The sequence below is a fragment of the Watersipora subatra genome, chromosome 4 (genome assembly GCF_963576615.1).
Source record: "Watersipora subatra chromosome 4, tzWatSuba1.1, whole genome shotgun sequence".
NCBI lineage: Eukaryota > Metazoa > Bryozoa > Gymnolaemata > Cheilostomatida > Watersiporidae > Watersipora > Watersipora subatra.
In genome coordinates, this window is record NC_088711.1 from 21,337,836 (window position 1) to 21,354,801 (window position 16,966).

Consider the following 16,966-nt stretch of genomic DNA (forward strand, 5'->3'; position numbering starts at 1 on the left):
AGACGACAGCGGTTGGGCATTGATGCAGCCAACTTTTCAGGTTCTTTTGGCTCAATTTCTCTGTGCCAAGCTCTCACAAGGCCCTCCATCAGCTCTTTTTTAGTCTTAGGCTAAGTCTTGTTTAGTATATAGCTGTTATATGCTGCCACACAGTTTCCAAGAGATTCCAATCTGAGCTGGCCATGGTACTGAGCCGACTCTCTCTTGTTGCATTCATTTTTTGACTTTCTTGGCACGGTGGCATTGTCATCTTGGAACCACCAGTCAGTTGAACCTTCACCAAACAACGCCGCAGAACTTGATAACACCTTACTTTGCATGGTTTTGATATATTTTTCTCCGTTCATCATGCCAAGTACAAAGTCTAGTCGCCCAACCCCTGTTGCCGTCGTACAGCCCCAAACCATCACTGATGCAGAATGCTTTACCGTGGGTGTAACACACCATGGCTTGAAAGCTTTTCCTGGTTTTCTTCTAATATACTGCAAACCAGAGTGGTTAGTAACAGAAAAGATAGATTCATCAGAGAGAAGCACTCTCATTCACTGGTCCACATTCCACGTCTTGTGCTGGCGTGCCCACTTTAATCAATTGCGCCATTGTTTCTCTGTCACCAGTGGCTTCTTTCTTGCTTTGCACCCCTTCAACCTTGCAGCAATTAAGCGTTTTCTAACGGTAGATGGTTGCACTTTAATATTGCTTGTGTCCTGCCAGTCACTGATTAGTTCTCTGCTAGACCTTTTACGGTCTGTCAAGGAAATCCGCACTGGAGTTCTGTCCTTTTTACAAGTGCTTTCTTTGGCGACCACATCGTGGTTTATTTTCAGTACTGCCAGTCTCGTTGAATCTCTGGAAGATACCAGCCTTTTTTTTCAACAACCAACTCTTTTGGCAATTTCTCGCATAGAAATTCCTTCTTTATGATGGCAAATAATGGTTGCTCGCTGTTCTGCGGTAGTTTTCATAGTGAAGATGTTACTAATGAAAATATTGTACAGAGAATGCACAGAATGGTAAAAATTCTTACTTTTATATCCTGAGGTACACATAAATTGCAAAACTTCAAAGATTTTGAAACCACGGCTTCAAGAGATTGAATTATGATAATTACTTGTACTCGCTTCCTATTATTATTAAATACAAAACTTATTCGAGTGAGAGTGTCATGTCTTTTAGGAGATTACACAAATGAAGTAAATTTTATAATTATGCTTTAAGTAGCACCATCTTGTAGAGGAGGCTGTGAGGATTAAAATGCTACCTTGCTTTATTATATTTGAAATTGTTCTCTTTATTCTATTTGAAATTGAACTTTGAGTTCACGCAAATTCACATGGCGGGCTCTATACTCTTGCACATGACTGTAACTTCTGATCCATGTCGCAACAATTATTCGCAGACATTGATACAGTATGCACCGTATTACCAAGGTAAATGGCAGGGTTAATAACGACAAGGTTACCGTAATTAATAGCCTGACGATCGACAGTTCATTGACGTGACCCCATACTTGAGAAAAAGGGGCGTTTCCAAAACAAATTTTTTATTAGTGAATCAACTTTTTGTAATTCTGCCGGTTCGAATTGAGTTTACTTTGCCTCCTATATACAAGCAGGTAGTTTCAGGTATGCTTAGATCATTATCGGATAATAGTTATTACATTAGTTTTAATTGAACTTGTCTTAGTGAAGTTGAGGCAGTTTTACTATAGCCCGAATTGTTGCGATTTATATGCGGCATCAATTAGATTTTGTTTCTTGTCTTTTGCAAACAATGAGATCGGTTGTCGACACGAACACTCCAGTTTAATTGTGGATTATTCTGTACCAACGAATGCAATTTTTATGTTGCCAACTATTGCTAAATATTGAATCTTTTGCGAAAAACGGTTTTACAAAACTAAGCAGTTTATTGCTAACGAGACGTGCAACATCCACGCACACGATAAAGTAGTATTTACGTTACACTATTGTAGGCGTTTTTTTCTAATAAAGTTCATGATGCTTTATGGTTTCTAAATAGCTTGTAATAATATAAGAACAGAGCTAACCAAAATTGGCCCTGCTGTCATTCCATGCGCAGATAATCATCATTTGACATTAAGCCGAACTAATGATGACTGCGCACTAAATATCAGATTTTTGATAAAGATTGTTAATTACTGGTCAGTGTTTCTGGCAGTGTCATACTAATGGTCAAGCCAAACTTAATGATAACTGAAGTTTTTTAATAATCTTTCAAGCTTCTGTAGAGAAAGCCTACAGTTAGTGTACAGAAAAACATCTTTATTCTTTTGAGGTTTTGTTTACATTTGCTCAGTTTCACTCCCTATATTGTGCTGACTGCAAATGACAGCTGCTCTTAAAGATAAACCTATATTATCAGAACATATATGTAAATAGAGATAATGTGATGACATTACGCACAACCACAAGACAAAGAGACAGCAATACAGGAAAATTGATAGTGGAGAGTATTGCAACCTAAATGTTAGCTTTTCATGTTGCTAAAATTTGTTACACCACGGTCAGTACATAGGTTCTAAGGTTAGTACTGTTCACAGCATTAAACGGCACTGTTGCCAGATGATCACATATGTTCAATTACAGATTTCTGGCGTAATGACGAGCCCCCTCTCCAAATTCATTCCTACTTTCTTAGTTTATCTAGTCACTGCTGTAGTGATCACCTGTAGTATTGTGTACGATGAGCTATACATTCATGACACAGAAAAGAAATATACCTTTGCCGGCAAGTGGCAATTTCTAACCCATTGGACTCTGGTAAGCTTCTTTTACGTCACTCAACCAACCAATGTATTGCTTCTACTTCTAATTGGCTTTTTTGAAGCTACCAAGATCACACCAACTGATCAGGACCATGTTGAATTAGGATATTGCTTTTTACATTGCAGTATATAGAAGCATTCTATTGGTGGACTGTCGTCCTAGCGGGATTATCAAATCGCTGTTATGTTCAAAGAAATGGACTTCTCCATCGAATCGTAGATTACCTGCATGCATCAGTTGCTTTTCCTATTGGGATGGTGAGTTGATTTCACGCAATTTATTTTCCATTAATCATTCTGCATGGGCCACTCAATAAATAAGGTGAATTTATTTATAAAAAGAGTTCTATTATAAGGAGAAGCCTAATTATCTTTTTGAAAGTTTATATAATCTCTACTGATGACTCGCAAAACTTTTCTTGGAGATTGAGATTTATTGGCCAAGTAACACGCAGGCTCCAGAATTGTACAGATACCATTTTTGGTAGGTGAAGGGTGTAAACCTAGTGAGGTTTACAGTAGAATGGTGAAGGTTTACGCAAAACATAATTTTAGCCAAAAAATGTGCAAAATTGTTAAGGCAAGGCAGAACAAGATTTGATGATGAAGAAAGGTCAGATAGACCTTTATGCTGAACATGTTCAAAAGGTAGTACCTTGATGGCAAAAATGAGTGTCATTGCATGGAGATTATGTTGCAAAATAACAAAATTTGTAAGCTCTTACTTATGATAGAACTCTTTATAATCAATTCACATTAGTTATTGAATGGCCCTTGTATAATTTTTTTAATTATCCATCTATAATAATCCTAATATTATATTGATACAGTTTGTTCTCATGGAGCCTTCAATTATATATGGCTAAGTGTATATTGACGTTAACACGGAGGTTAAAACTCTTGGACCAGAGGCTTGTTATTAGAGCAGCAAAACGGTAGGAAAAATTAGATTCAAACAAGGCACTAAAGTTTTTTGCACGAATCCAATTTTAAAAGATTCATTTTGTTCAAGCAACATGCTGTTAGGATGTGCAAAGAATGCACATCCTGTTGTAATACATAAAATTTCGAGCAGAGCTTTGTCAGCTGCTGCTCAAAGTATGTCCTTATTTTATTTTCACATTCAGTTACAATCAAAAACTAAAAGGTTCTATGCAGTGATAGTCGACCGCTAATAGGCTAATGGGTGATGCGCGTTATAGTCTTATTTCAATTGCTAACAAAGTTATATATAACTATTACATTTTTGCTCATTTTATTGCTGATGTTTACATATTTCAGGCCTGATATATTAGACTTTTATGCTGGTTGATATCACTTGGTTTATGGCATATATTTTCTGGTCACTAAATATAGGATCTTGCTTAATGAAGTACATTACATTATTTAGTTAGAGGGCATAATGTAAGTGGTTATCTCTTTGTACGTATTTGTTAATTTGTTTTCATAGCACTTAATTTATACTTTTTATTGTGCAAAATAGAGTAGCATTCAAGGTTTAACCTGAGAATTTTAATAGTTGCTAATATAAAGAGATCCAGTCAGGGCTGCCTTCACTCAGTACTTCAGTTTACAAGGTCTTTGATTTCTCTTACATTGGGCAATTGAAATGGCTACCTAGCTCTGTCAGACTGGACGTGTTGCAAAGGCATCCCGACAGTTCCTGACAGTAATCTGACAGTTCCGGAAGTGGTAGCTACTGAGAACTGGGTCACCTCTTCTCTACCATACTGCTTAATCCAAGCATGCATCGCTAAGATACAAAGTCATTGTCGATTTTCAACAGACAGCAAGCCAGATCTCTCTTGAAATTTGTCACAAATGATCTTCATCAAAATGTCTTGTTATTTTGGCACGAACTCCAAAAGTAGGCAGGCCATAATTATTAAATGCTGAAATATACCTATTTAGTCCAAATGTTTATGCTTTTATGCAAACAATGCAAAGTACATTGTGTTATACCTTATTGGCTGCTCTTCCGTTTTGTTATCTTTAAATCGATAGCTTTTCCCTAACAATATTCCTCACTTGCAGCTGTTTATAATCTATCATTTATTGCTAAGTTATGTCAGTTCTAGTAGCCTACTTTGCATACGTTTTGTTTTATCATATCAGACCCAACTGTCCAGGATATAAAAGCGGGCCAGCTGACCCTGTTTTATGATTAACAGATGGTGTGTATTATGTTCTGGACACTCTATGGTATTGACAGAGAGCTGGTGTATCCTAAAAGACTCGATGCTATTATTCCTACCTGGCTCAATCATGTTATGGTGAGCCATACTTTTCTGCTTTTTAATATTCTCATTTTTCTGTTATATTTATTTGATGTACTTGATAAGTATCTTTTCATTACAAAGTCTTGTTGCTTTTAGTGCAAAATGTGTAAACTTGTGCGGAGCTGCAGGTGTTAAGCTGTGTTACAATATGAAACAGTGTAAGTGTGTAGGTGTTAGGTGTAACCATACAGAGTCGTCTGACTAATCCACTTACTGAGGAGATATTCATGCTAAAATATTTGTAGCACACTATATATGTGCCCTGTTTGGCGCTGGATAAGTACTTGGTCTTACACAGATATCCCAAGTCTTCTGATGGTCTCCTCCTATGTTTGGTCATTCCCTTTTTTTATCAAGTTTGGTGAGTCCAGCTACTTTCCGCACCAAGTTGTTTGTTATATGTGGTGTTTGTACATATTTGACAGCTCCTATTATATCTGGAGCTATAACATAAATTTAAATATATTATTTTGTGAATTAGATGTTTCAACGAAATATATACCTGTTACAGTTCAAGTTGTGATGCATCTATTAAACAGCATGTTGGCTGCTGTGGCTATCATAAGTAGATGCTTGTGTATCTGTTGACCATAGTATTTATTAGAAGTTAATGTGTTTCGTCATTCAGTCTTGGTTTAATTAATAGCTTGTGCTTTCATCACCTCAACATTTATACTTAATCACAGCCTTTTTCAAATTGTGGTAAGACTTCCTTTGTTGGTGTTGTTGGTTCGAACACATTTTATATTGACAAAAAATTTGTTAAACATGATTATAATGATGTGTGCTTAGAGTAATAACACAGCGTATCATTGCTCTAAGCACACACAGAGTCAATTCTATGAGTTGAGTTTTTTAAGGTTTCTCTTGATTAAGCTCGCTGTTTGCAGGGTAATGTATCTCGCCCTGCAACATCAAGTTTGGGTATACCCAGTACTCGCTGTTCTTGACTGGCCGGCAAAAATTGCCTTTTTCCTCGCAAACTGGGTTCTCTTTGTTATTGTCTACAAGGCGGGAGAAGCTCTTACTAATAAAATATGGGGTGAGTTTCAACCATCATTCTCATTTCACATTTTGCAAACTTTTAGATTTGTAAAAGTTTATTCAATTAATTTTGTTGAAAGGTTTTAAGATCTTACTAACAAGTCTTGCCAGTGTCTCAAATTTTGCATAGCTATATTTTAGCATACACACCTTTCGTGTAAACACTGGAATCTAGCAGCCATGTAGCAGTGACACACACAAGCGTAGTGAACTGCTGAGACGAATGCTTAAAGATGTCCATGCATAAGACGCTTCACCCTGCAAAATTTCTTTAAAAACCTTCAACTATTTGGACATCTCAAGCACTGGCTGCGAATTTTTAAAATTCATAAAGTGAGTAAATGGAATCACTAAAAGTCATAATGTGCTTTTGTCTACACAGGGAGAAAACCAGTGAGAGCGGGAAGAAAAGATAACTAGACGCACCTCGTGACACAAAGAGGTGATAAGAGCTAGTGAATGTCTGACTGCGTGAATATTTGCTGAAGATAAGAGACAATGAATGTATGCTTTTAATTTATTCATCTCAAGCACTGTTGACTCAAATAGTAACAGTGGTTAGTTAAGTGCAGTCTACTATTGTTAGTGGAGTCACAAGAAGACAATCTCTTACGCTTAAGTAAATCAATTAGTTTTTTATATAAGCTAGGTATGTTATCAAATGTTTTTATCGCCAAAGAATATGCATCTGCACTTTAATGGTGAGGCGCATCTAAAGATGCGTATGACTTTCAAATTCTGCTTCTTTCATTGGGTGAATAAAGCTCTTTTCATTGGCTGAATAGAAATTTTATAACGACTCATAATTAATCATATTTGCCCTGATGACCTCCAAGAGTTGCTATAGTGATTCCGTCTCCAAAAGAAAACAAGCGTGGTCAAATACATGGATGGCATCAGGTGTCATACCAACAGCTGACAGGTATATAAACTAGAATGTGTGTAATGACAAGCATGTTATTGCAAAAGATATGGTCAAAGAGGTGTATGCGGCGATAGATGTTTTGTAAAGAACTCGGAGTCGTTTCTCTATTAGGAAATGCAACTCCGATAAAACGTATTCTCATTTATTGTTAAAAATTTAGATGTCTTTGGCATAAATTATTTGATGTCATTTTTAATATCATGCAATCAAGTGCTTCATTCTCATTGATTTTTTAAATTATTTTGCAATGAATCTGCCATGTCATTCATTATTAACATTCTTGTTACCATTATCGATAACTTATGACATACTGTAGGCTTTGGAATTTGCTCGGTCATTGGCCAAATCAGCAAGAGTGTGTGAAGAGCAATTATTAAATTTCCTATTTGATAGTCAAAATATTGAAACAGTAATTTGTTTGCTATGAAACTTGAACCAACAATACTTTTTTGTATTGCGAAAACCAAAAGCTATTGCGGCGATGTAGCAGAAGCTGCTAGCGACCGTCTGACAGCAAGAGAATTGATATAATCAAATGCTAGAGAGAAGAGAAGACATTAGAGAGAAAGTAAGAGTAGATCATGTGAAAGTTATAGATTTGTGTTGAATCTTTTCATGTGATGGAGAAGTGATTTTTTTCTTTTTCTGTGCCATTTGTTTTCAAACCACTAAAAATATTGGCATACAGCAATTCTGTGTAGAAATCAATCTCATTCATTTGATATTTACAAATGTATGCTTCATACATGTACAACTAACTATATAGACTTTAAAACAGTCATCCAAATTTCAAAACTAAGAGCCTCAATTAAAAATAAAACTTGTACACTATGTACAAACCTAATTGTTAGGCAGACAAAACGTCAAAAATATCACGGCAGCTCTCCAATTGAAGCTAAGCGCATTCATTAACAATTAACTACATTCTACTTCTTGAGAGATTTTAAAAATAATATAAATAATAAAGTATTTACATACAAAAACAATATCATTGTATCAATCTATAGACTTGATTAAACTCATGAGATCATTAAGAAGCTGATAGCAGCAGACTTATGGATTATACTGTGATGGACTCGTCACTGTTTCTACTGGCCTCGTGTTTGTGCTGAGGTGACAACTTACTTCGGTCAACCTTGAATGTGTCTAGACTCATTCCATCTGTCCTCTCCGCTAAAGAACCTTGTGTAGCCTGCATAAGAGTTTGGCTATACTCGTGTAGTATTGGACTCGTCAACCGTTTAGCATCCTTTTTTAAGTAATTGGGTGCTGGAGGTCTGTGATGCTTATTTATTTTGGCATCATAAAAACGCCGGTCATTTGGAGTTATGTCTAGCTGCATGTCAGAGTAGTCAGCAACTGTTGGCTTATAATAGCTACTAGTGAGTATTGCAGTGCTGTGGTGTGGCGGGATTTCGTTGATTGTGCTGACGCTGCCGTCTGCTGGCATATCTATGGCGCTGTCTGTTGCCGAGTCACCGCCTCCCAGATGCTGCGGTTGTACTATGTTTGGCCTGTCGTACTGCTGTGCAAAGTTGTTATAAAATTGGTCAACTTCTGTTGCGCAATATTTCATGTCTTCAGAGTTAGTAGGCGATACTTCCTGTCCCGGATTTACTTCGACAGTCACATTAGTCTGAAATCTTGTTGCGTATTTGTTTGTGTCAAACTCTACCGGTGGTGGTATTTCTTGCATCTCTTGGCCCGTAGATGCAGGAATGCTGTTTGTAGGTGATTCCTGCTCGTGGTCACTACAGCTACAAGAACCTGAGTCTGAGCAGGAGCACTGTGAGTTGCAACAGTTTTCATCCTCCTCAATTCCCTCAAACGCTGATGATGTTGACTTCTTGAGGATACCTGCAATACAACTTGCTTTCTTAGTCTGACAAATTTTATTAACAGGTCCTGAACGACTGAAAATTACACCAAATAGGACAAGTTTAACCACATTGTCAACATTATGAACGCATTAAAGATGTCTCAGCAGCGAATGGTGTGCATTGATGAAAACTATGTTTTGTTTGGAGTAATTTCACTCATGGAATTATTAAATACCGTAAATCCTTGAGTATAAGCCGCACCTGTAAACCTAAAATGCTGTATAAAGGTTTTGGGTGTGGCTTACATATGCTGTCTAAAAATTATATCTGTAAACTGTTCGCCATGTTCAGATACCTTTCAGGATGCGCAAATGCTAAAAATAATTTATTCAACAATAAGACGCAAGGAAATATCCAGTACTTGCACTCGCGTAATGAGGTCATTAGTCGTGGTTAATGTCATGCAACATTTCCAGCGTTTGATTCCAGTTGGCGGGTTGCTTTTTGTTGATGCCAAAAAAATGCAGCAGCATTTCGGTTGGTAGTTTTCAAGCTACATCCACCACTTTCAATTTGAAAGCGGCGTCATATTTAGCCTTCTCGATAACATGCACACTGATTCAATACACGTTTCCTGTGGTTCGAAGGCATAACACTTCCCCCAAAGGTGAGAGCACTCATTGGTCGATTGCCACCTCACCAGCCGACATGAACTACGACCGACAGAGATGGTAGACTTGGCGAAAGACACATGTAGTTAGGGTAAATTAATTGTATCAAATGCATGAAAAACTGCAGGTGTGGCCTACGTATGTCGTTGATATGCATATACCTGGCATCATCAAGTCGATGACAGCCTTAACATTGGTGAAACCATACGGTATGTTTCTGAGTTAATCTTAGCATTCTGTAGATGTATAGCTAATTGTGTTGCAGGGAAGCTTACAGTATTTACAAGCATATCAACAGTATATTGCATCGTCCTATGTAGGTTTGCACATTATCTTCAAGAAGGTTCTGGAACATAAGCTAAATAGGCTATGCTAAATATGACACGTTATGAAATGGTACACGGTATAGTCTGTAGTCAGGTAGTCACACAAATTTACTTTTACGTAAACAACATCATAAATTAACCCAGCAAGTTGGAGCATATGAAACTAGCAATGCTACAAACAAACAGAAGCCGTATCATGTGTTATAATTGCATAGATTTCACATTGCTGAAAGCAGGCACTAATTTTACTAAGAACTATGGCACTTTTTCACAATATAAGTACTAACATAATATAAGTACTAACATAAGTACTAACATAATATAAGTACTAACATAATATAAGTACTTAAATTATGTTAGTACTTAAAGAATAGAGAAAGCATAATATTATTATGCTTTATTAGTTATCTTGAGGTGTTGACTGATGTTCTAAAAAAAGAATCAAGGAGATTGACCCCCTAGAAGCTGAGATATAGACAGCCAAACACAGGTCTACCTAATAAAGAATCAGAGGAAAACCCTTCGAAAATCCCGAAAACTATGACGTATAAAATCGACTTAATGGTCATGTGCCGGAGTTGCGCACCCTTACCGCCGTTACTTATAATGATTGTTTTGGCTACGAGATGTGAAACGCTTCTCGCGATAGTAAATAATTTACATACTAGCTCTGGTTTCTCAGGAAAATCATCCAAACATTGTGTGGTAAAGGCATTTGCCCACAACCCCTCGCCATGATTTTTTAAAGCAGAAGAGCAGATTTTGACTATTGTGCTTCAAATTTTAACTCGATCTCCACGGATATGCTCCGAAGATCATCTGTTCAACGAACGGCGCGTGTATAGTCTATATGCGATATCCGCGATTGCAGTTTGTTTAGAATACGAAATAGGAATGGGACTTTTTGTTCCTTCATCATTTTTCTACTGTGTATCTACTGCAGCATTCAGTTGATTTTCATGATTATCGTCACTATTAACAGACTGGAAGTTCACTACAGCCATAATCTTAAAAAGACTAACTTGACCGTGCTGCTCTTGCTACAAGAAAAGAAAACGATAACTTTTGCTTTGATTTTTCTATTGATCTATTATCTATGATTATTTTTTATGATTTATATAATATTCATAATGCATATTATACAAAATAATAATATAACTGCATATAGAATAAATGATGTAACTAATATAATTTGTAGAAAATTCCAAATGATAACCGAGATTGATGATTGATTTAATTGATTCTATTTATTAGCTATAGTTAAAAAATCTGAACAACGCTAAAGATGAGTCTGAATAGGGAAGCTAAGTAGGAGAACAACAAAACTGAGCTGAACTAGCAAGAAAGCGAAATGTTGCGAAATAATAGATGCGTGTAATTATTTTATGCTAAAACTAATCTACACGTCAGAGGGACTGGTTCGGAATTCTAGGAGCGATGATTGTTAGGCCCAATTTGATTGTTCTATACTTCCAGGGATTAAACCAATTAAAACGCCGTGATTGTTATAGGAGAGCGCATTAGTTGGCTTAATTGACCAATGACACACAAGTCGATTTCATACGTCATATATTGATGATTACCAAAACACTTTTGTTTTTTGGTAGACCTGTGTTTGGCTGGCTATATCTCAGCTTCTGGTTGGTCAATCTCCTTGATTCTTTTTTTAGAACATCAGTCAACACCTCAAGATGAATAATAAAGCATAATAATATTATGCTTTCTCTATTCTTTAAATTATGTTAGTACTTACATAATATAAGTACTTATATTATGTAAGTACTTACATAATGTAAGTACTTACGTAATGTAAGTACCTACGTAATGTTAGTACTAACATTATAGAGACATCCTTATGGTAGATTCTAAGTTCACTAGTGTTAATTTATTATTAATTGTTGAATAAAACTGTAAGCAACACTTGCTTGTTGGTGACAAATGTGAATCGTTATATTAAGATATCCAATTTTGAAAGGCTCAAAACCTAGCCCAATGTCTCACCTCAGAAATTACCATTTTATTACAGTTGTTCTATCATATAATAGTCCAATAGTAGATTTGTGTCCAAAAGATAAACAAGTTATAGTATGTGCATTAGCCATACCTCTTTCTGGTTGCCTCGATAGCTCTTCAGGAATAGTTATCTCCGATCTTAGATGTCCCAAGTTCCTCTCATCACTGTCTGTGTCATCTTCACCGCTAGAAGAAGATGGCCTTCGCTTTCGTCTTTTCTTCCTTTTGCCATCTTTCTCACTCCTAGTATAACATTATTATTGATAATACAGAGTTGTAATTATTAAATGACAACATTTACATCTATGAAGGATGAATGATCTACCTGTAAGATGGAGTTTGTCCAAAGCTGATTGTTGTGTCTTTGTCAGTGCGCATACTTTCGTTCAGGTGGGAGGTCTTCTTTTTTATTCGCTTTCGGGAGGGTGAGACTATCTGCCTCCTGAATATAAGACATAGCTCTTGCAAAAATGATGTAATATTTGCATACAATACAAGTAATATTAACAGTTTTCAAGCCTTTTCTTGAAGTCGAATAACACCCCTGCGCTTAGTTGTTATTGTGTTAAATACTTATATTCCTTAATTATATATAACAACAACTACAGCCCAACAACTACAGGTGATGCAAACACTGTTGGAAAATTTGTGGTTCACTAGTTAAAGCTCATAAATTATATAATTTATTTTATTATATAGTTCAATACATCAGAGTCTTGGCTGTCGAATGAGCCTATATTCAATACACAAAGAATAATAGAACTATGAAAAACAGGGTGTCAAAAGTATGTCCTGCAATAAAAAAAACACTTGGTTGCGGTTCCCTCAATGTGATGTCATAATTATTATTTAGCCTTACGTAGTCGATCCCTTTCACTGCCATTGAGGCTGCGCTTTTTTGTGACAATCGGTGCTGTTAAACCCAGAGGGTGAACTTTATAAACAATCTATTTCAGCAGCCAATCACAGGGTGTTATCAATTTCGCAGCCAATTTCAGATTACCACAACTTTAGTCAATGTCATTTGTCATCCTAACAACAAACGACCCGATCTCATGGGATGTAGGGCCAAAAGTCTGACATCACTGTTACAACTGATAATCAATAATATGGTAACATAATATATAATAATATGTGGATTAATCAGTAAACATGATCAAACATTCAATTTATAATATTGCATTAGAGTTAGAGATGCCCCGATTCTAAATTCACCAGCCGATTCAGATACCGATCCGATATACCGATCCTAATTGAAAAATAATCCGATTCAGATACCGATTCAGATCTTTTGTGTTGCATAGATAGTAGCTCATTTTATTATGCAAATACAAACATAATGCAAAGAAAACATGATTATTATTGTATTTATTTGTTTGCATTTATGGAAAAAAATATATACATATTCACATACTGACATACCGTGCATGTAGTAACAAAACAGTCCATGTTTCTTGTAATTTGTAAATAAAGGTAATTACTGTTAGTGGTACAGTTCTATCTGTGATAACGAAGTCCCTCTTCTATTGTTGGATGAACTGCTGTGCCTGTACAAGTTTAGAGCAAATCAATGTTTTTTTTAAAAACCGTTAGTGATTCAATTATCTCAGTAAGACGTCTCTTTTCTTCCATCATTATCAATGTAGCCGAGCGTACTGAAGGGGGATTCCCTTGCAACAGATGTTGGAGGACAGGCTACATACCGATACGCCACTGGGGTTACCGTTTTTTGTACAATACAAACGATCGATTGTATCGTCCGGATCAAGAGAGTGATAAATAACTTTATGCGTCGACTGTTTAAATTACTTTCGTAATGCTAGTAAATAGAAATATTACACTGCGTTCTTGTTTCCCATTTTTGTTATCTTGTTCGTGATTGCTTGCAATAAAACCTATCGTTGTAATTGGGAAATACCACACTTTTTGTTTACGTGCTGGCTAAAAAGTTTCCTTCGCTGTGTTGATCAGGCTATAGACATGAAATAAATTGTGTGGCAGGCCTGAAATTCATTAAGTAAAAGTAAGAAGCTTACAGCTGATGATTTTTTATTAGTATAGCAGGCTAAAATACAGTTTTCTGCTAAATGGTTGATCTGTAAAAAGTATCGGAAGGTTCAGATTTTTTAAGAAAAGATCGGCCGATACCGATTCAGATACTTGACACTCATATCAGCACCGATACCGATTCCGATACCAAAATCGGGGCAACTTTAATTTTAGTATTACTTGCTACAAAAATCAACACTGTTTTTCATTATTGCAATTGTATTATCCTTTCTGTAACTTTTTTATTTCACAACACCAAAGGAATGAGAAGCAATTAAATCAGAAAATCATATTGGGACCCGTTACCACCAGTAACAAGCTCAAAACATGACTGTTTTTGGTTTAACAATAGGCGGTCCAAGCGTCATTTATGCCGAAATAGATTGTTTATAAATTTCACCAACCTAGAGAGAGCTAATAATAAACTAGGATTCTAGATAATCAACAATGCCCGGGATCGTGCTAACGCCGACCAATACAAACACATGTTCTGGGTTAATTAATTATGCTTCAATAAATATACTGTCGTTGATACAGGTAATGAAATCAAATCAATTAAATTGTGACCTGCGGTTGCGTGGCCATAGGACTATATGTTAATCGCACTTTCGAGAGATCATGCAATGCTTGAAATTAATTAGTCTCAGTCGTGCCCCTCAACATCACAATAAAAAGAGAGGGCTAGTACATAATATCATCGGAAAACGTAGTATGGTGCTTGGAATCTGAGTTATTTATCATAGAAATAATCTGTACTGTACATGGAGAGCTAATGACACTGATTCCTTTGCCATCTTCATTGGTTCTCTAGAGTTGTCCTACCTTCGTCTGCCACTGGCGTCATTATCGTAGTTGATAAATAAAAGCGGTAAGCAACAAAATAAGCAGTAAGAGCATACAACATCGAATATAAAAATTGTGACATCACAATTTTCGAGTCTATACCATTGAACATTTCTGAGGTAGAGCTCTGGGGAAATCCTATAAACACCAACCAACATCTGTCTCACCATGTCAAACAATGGTTCATTCGAAAGCCAAGACTCTGATATATTGAAATATATGATTAAAAAAATTATGTAATTTATGTGCTTCAAATTAAAACTGCCATTTTTAAAGATCAAATTACACAAAATTTTAGTAGATTTTACCAGAAAATATCGGTGTTTTCTTATCATTTGCGATCGCTTTTTTGTTTGAGGAGATCTGACTGTCAGGGTGTTTCAAGATTAAAAGTGATAAAGCTTAATCACAATTAAAACATTCAGAATAAAAATACGTGCGACATCATTAGTTGTTATCGTTGCGATAGTTGATACTAGGTATTGCGTTCACACACCATGGTACCAGGTATTGCGTATTGGTGTTGGCACATATCAGGTATTGCGTTCAAGTGGCAGTGTTACGCGTCTCTATTCTTTCTGTCTCTTTGCAATTATAAACATCATAATCACACTTTTGTTTGATCTGAGTGTTTGAACTGCGATCAGGTTTTGTCGATTTTCATCTATTAACATCATGGAAGTCAGGTCACTTCAAGCTTCAAAACGAATTTTTGCGTTTTAATCGCGATAAGTTTTATCGTTTTCATATTGAAACATCTTGGGAATCAGATCACCGCAAATGATAGAAAAATACCGATACATTTGATTAAATTTACTACGAGTTTTGTGCATGTTCATCTTTAAAGAAGCATAGATTGTCAATCTGTGACCACACATTCAAGTGATTAAACGTTTCTCAGTTTTACCTAAGTCTTTCTCAATAGATTTAATTTTGCCTTCGAATTCAAACAAATGTGTTCCATATTTAGTCCTTAAATACTGGGATTTTATTGTATATTGATTATAGTCTAAATTTATGGCATGAAAAAAAACAATTGAAATAAGAAAATATGGAGGAAGCTTTAACAACTGAGAAGTTTTAAGAAAAATATTACAGCCTTGGAACATCACTGATTACTGAGAACTCTACTTTCCTATTCTTTGAAAAAATATTTACCAAAGTATTTTAACAACAAAACAGAAAACTAGTTCATATTTTCGAAGAATAATTGAAATTTGTAATCACAACTTTGACAAAAATATGACCTCCACTTTGCTTCAACAGTCATATTGGTGGTTTAGCAAGGTTTAATCAGAGCAGCATGCATATCGCTGGATATCATCTATAGCTTTAACTCTATGTTATGTTCTTGGTAGGCCATGCTTGCACCAGAGGTTCTCACAGAACACCCATTAAAAATCATTCAATCTAACCATTTAATCAGGTATTTTTACATGCTGTGAAAATACCAGTCTAGGCAAATACGTGGCATCAAAAGTTAAGACAAAAGCATGAAACAGAAATACTATTTTTGCAGTATTTCAGGAGCTTTTTCTCGACAATCTTGAGCGCATGGTATCTTTAAAATAACTATTTGAATGAAACAAGCTATCGTAATTTGAAATATGCGTTGATAAGAATGTAAAATACTAAAAACATGTCAGAATGCGATAACCTTTTTTTAATAATTAGGTCAACTTACCTACAGCAAAGGCAGGTTAGAACAAGAGTAAGTACAACAGATGCAGCCACCAGACATATGATGACGATAAGCCAGAGTGTACTTAAAGTAGCACTGGCTTTCGTGGTGGCTGAATCAACATCTGTAATATCTTTGGAGGAGGAGGTAGGAACAATCTCATCGCATACCCTTCCCCGGTAGCCATCGTAACATGAACAGGTTTGGATGGTTGTACAGCGCTGAAATCGGATTACATCCGTTGTTACTGATGATTTGAGAATGTGGTTACCAAATACAAATTGTTTTGTTTTGAACGGTTTAAAAAATTTATAATTTGAAAAATACTTCAGTGTTGGTTATACAATAGGTTGAGTCTGCAGCGCTATGGATAAGGTATGAGTCTGCAGCGCTATGGATAAGGTATGAGCGCGCGTGGTATGAAAATGAGATTATTTGCCACAAATCTTATGAACAATGAACGAAGGTGACACAGGATTGATATAAGCTGAGAATCAAGTAAAAAAACAGAGTATACCAGGCTAGAC

At 36.0% G+C, this 16,966-nt stretch overlaps 2 protein-coding genes across 2 annotated transcripts in view; one reads left to right on the forward strand and one right to left on the reverse strand.

The window, feature by feature from the left end:
• Positions 1-1,579: 1,579 nt before the first annotated feature.
• LOC137394608 (androgen-induced gene 1 protein-like) lies at positions 1,580-6,965 on the forward strand. The gene is made up of 7 exons (XM_068081345.1): positions 1,580-1,625; positions 2,610-2,783; positions 2,915-3,046; positions 4,960-5,061; positions 5,313-5,428; positions 5,958-6,109; positions 6,494-6,965. The coding sequence occupies exons 2-7, from the start codon at positions 2,622-2,624 to the stop codon at positions 6,529-6,531; spliced, it is 702 nt and encodes a 233-aa protein (XP_067937446.1). The 5' UTR covers positions 1,580-1,625; positions 2,610-2,621; the 3' UTR covers positions 6,532-6,965.
• Positions 6,966-7,734: 769 nt separating this feature from the next.
• LOC137393552 (zinc metalloproteinase-disintegrin-like EoVMP2) overlaps positions 7,735-16,966 on the reverse strand; it is a 31,337-nt gene continuing 22,105 nt past the window's right edge. The window contains exons 17-20 of the mRNA XM_068080149.1: positions 16,443-16,660; positions 12,192-12,308; positions 11,958-12,109; positions 7,735-8,893 (exon numbers count right to left, since the gene is read on the reverse strand). Coding sequence (XP_067936250.1) covers positions 8,097-8,893; positions 11,958-12,109; positions 12,192-12,308; positions 16,443-16,660 — 1,284 coding nt within the window. The 3' untranslated portion in view covers positions 7,735-8,096. The remainder of the gene's footprint in view (positions 8,894-11,957; positions 12,110-12,191; positions 12,309-16,442; positions 16,661-16,966) is intronic.

Bases quoted from the DNA above. Each gene is read 5' to 3' on its own strand.
- LOC137394608 (XM_068081345.1), top strand. From the start codon at position 2,622: ATGACGAGCCCCCTCTCCAAATTCATTCCTACTTTCTTAGTTTATCTA. The intron at 2,784-2,914 runs GTAAGCTTCTTT...TTTACATTGCAG, and splicing joins TTCTAACCCATTGGACTCTG to TATATAGAAGCATTCTATTG. The intron at 5,062-5,312 runs GTGAGCCATACT...AAATATTTGTAG, and splicing joins CCTGGCTCAATCATGTTATG to CACACTATATATGTGCCCTG.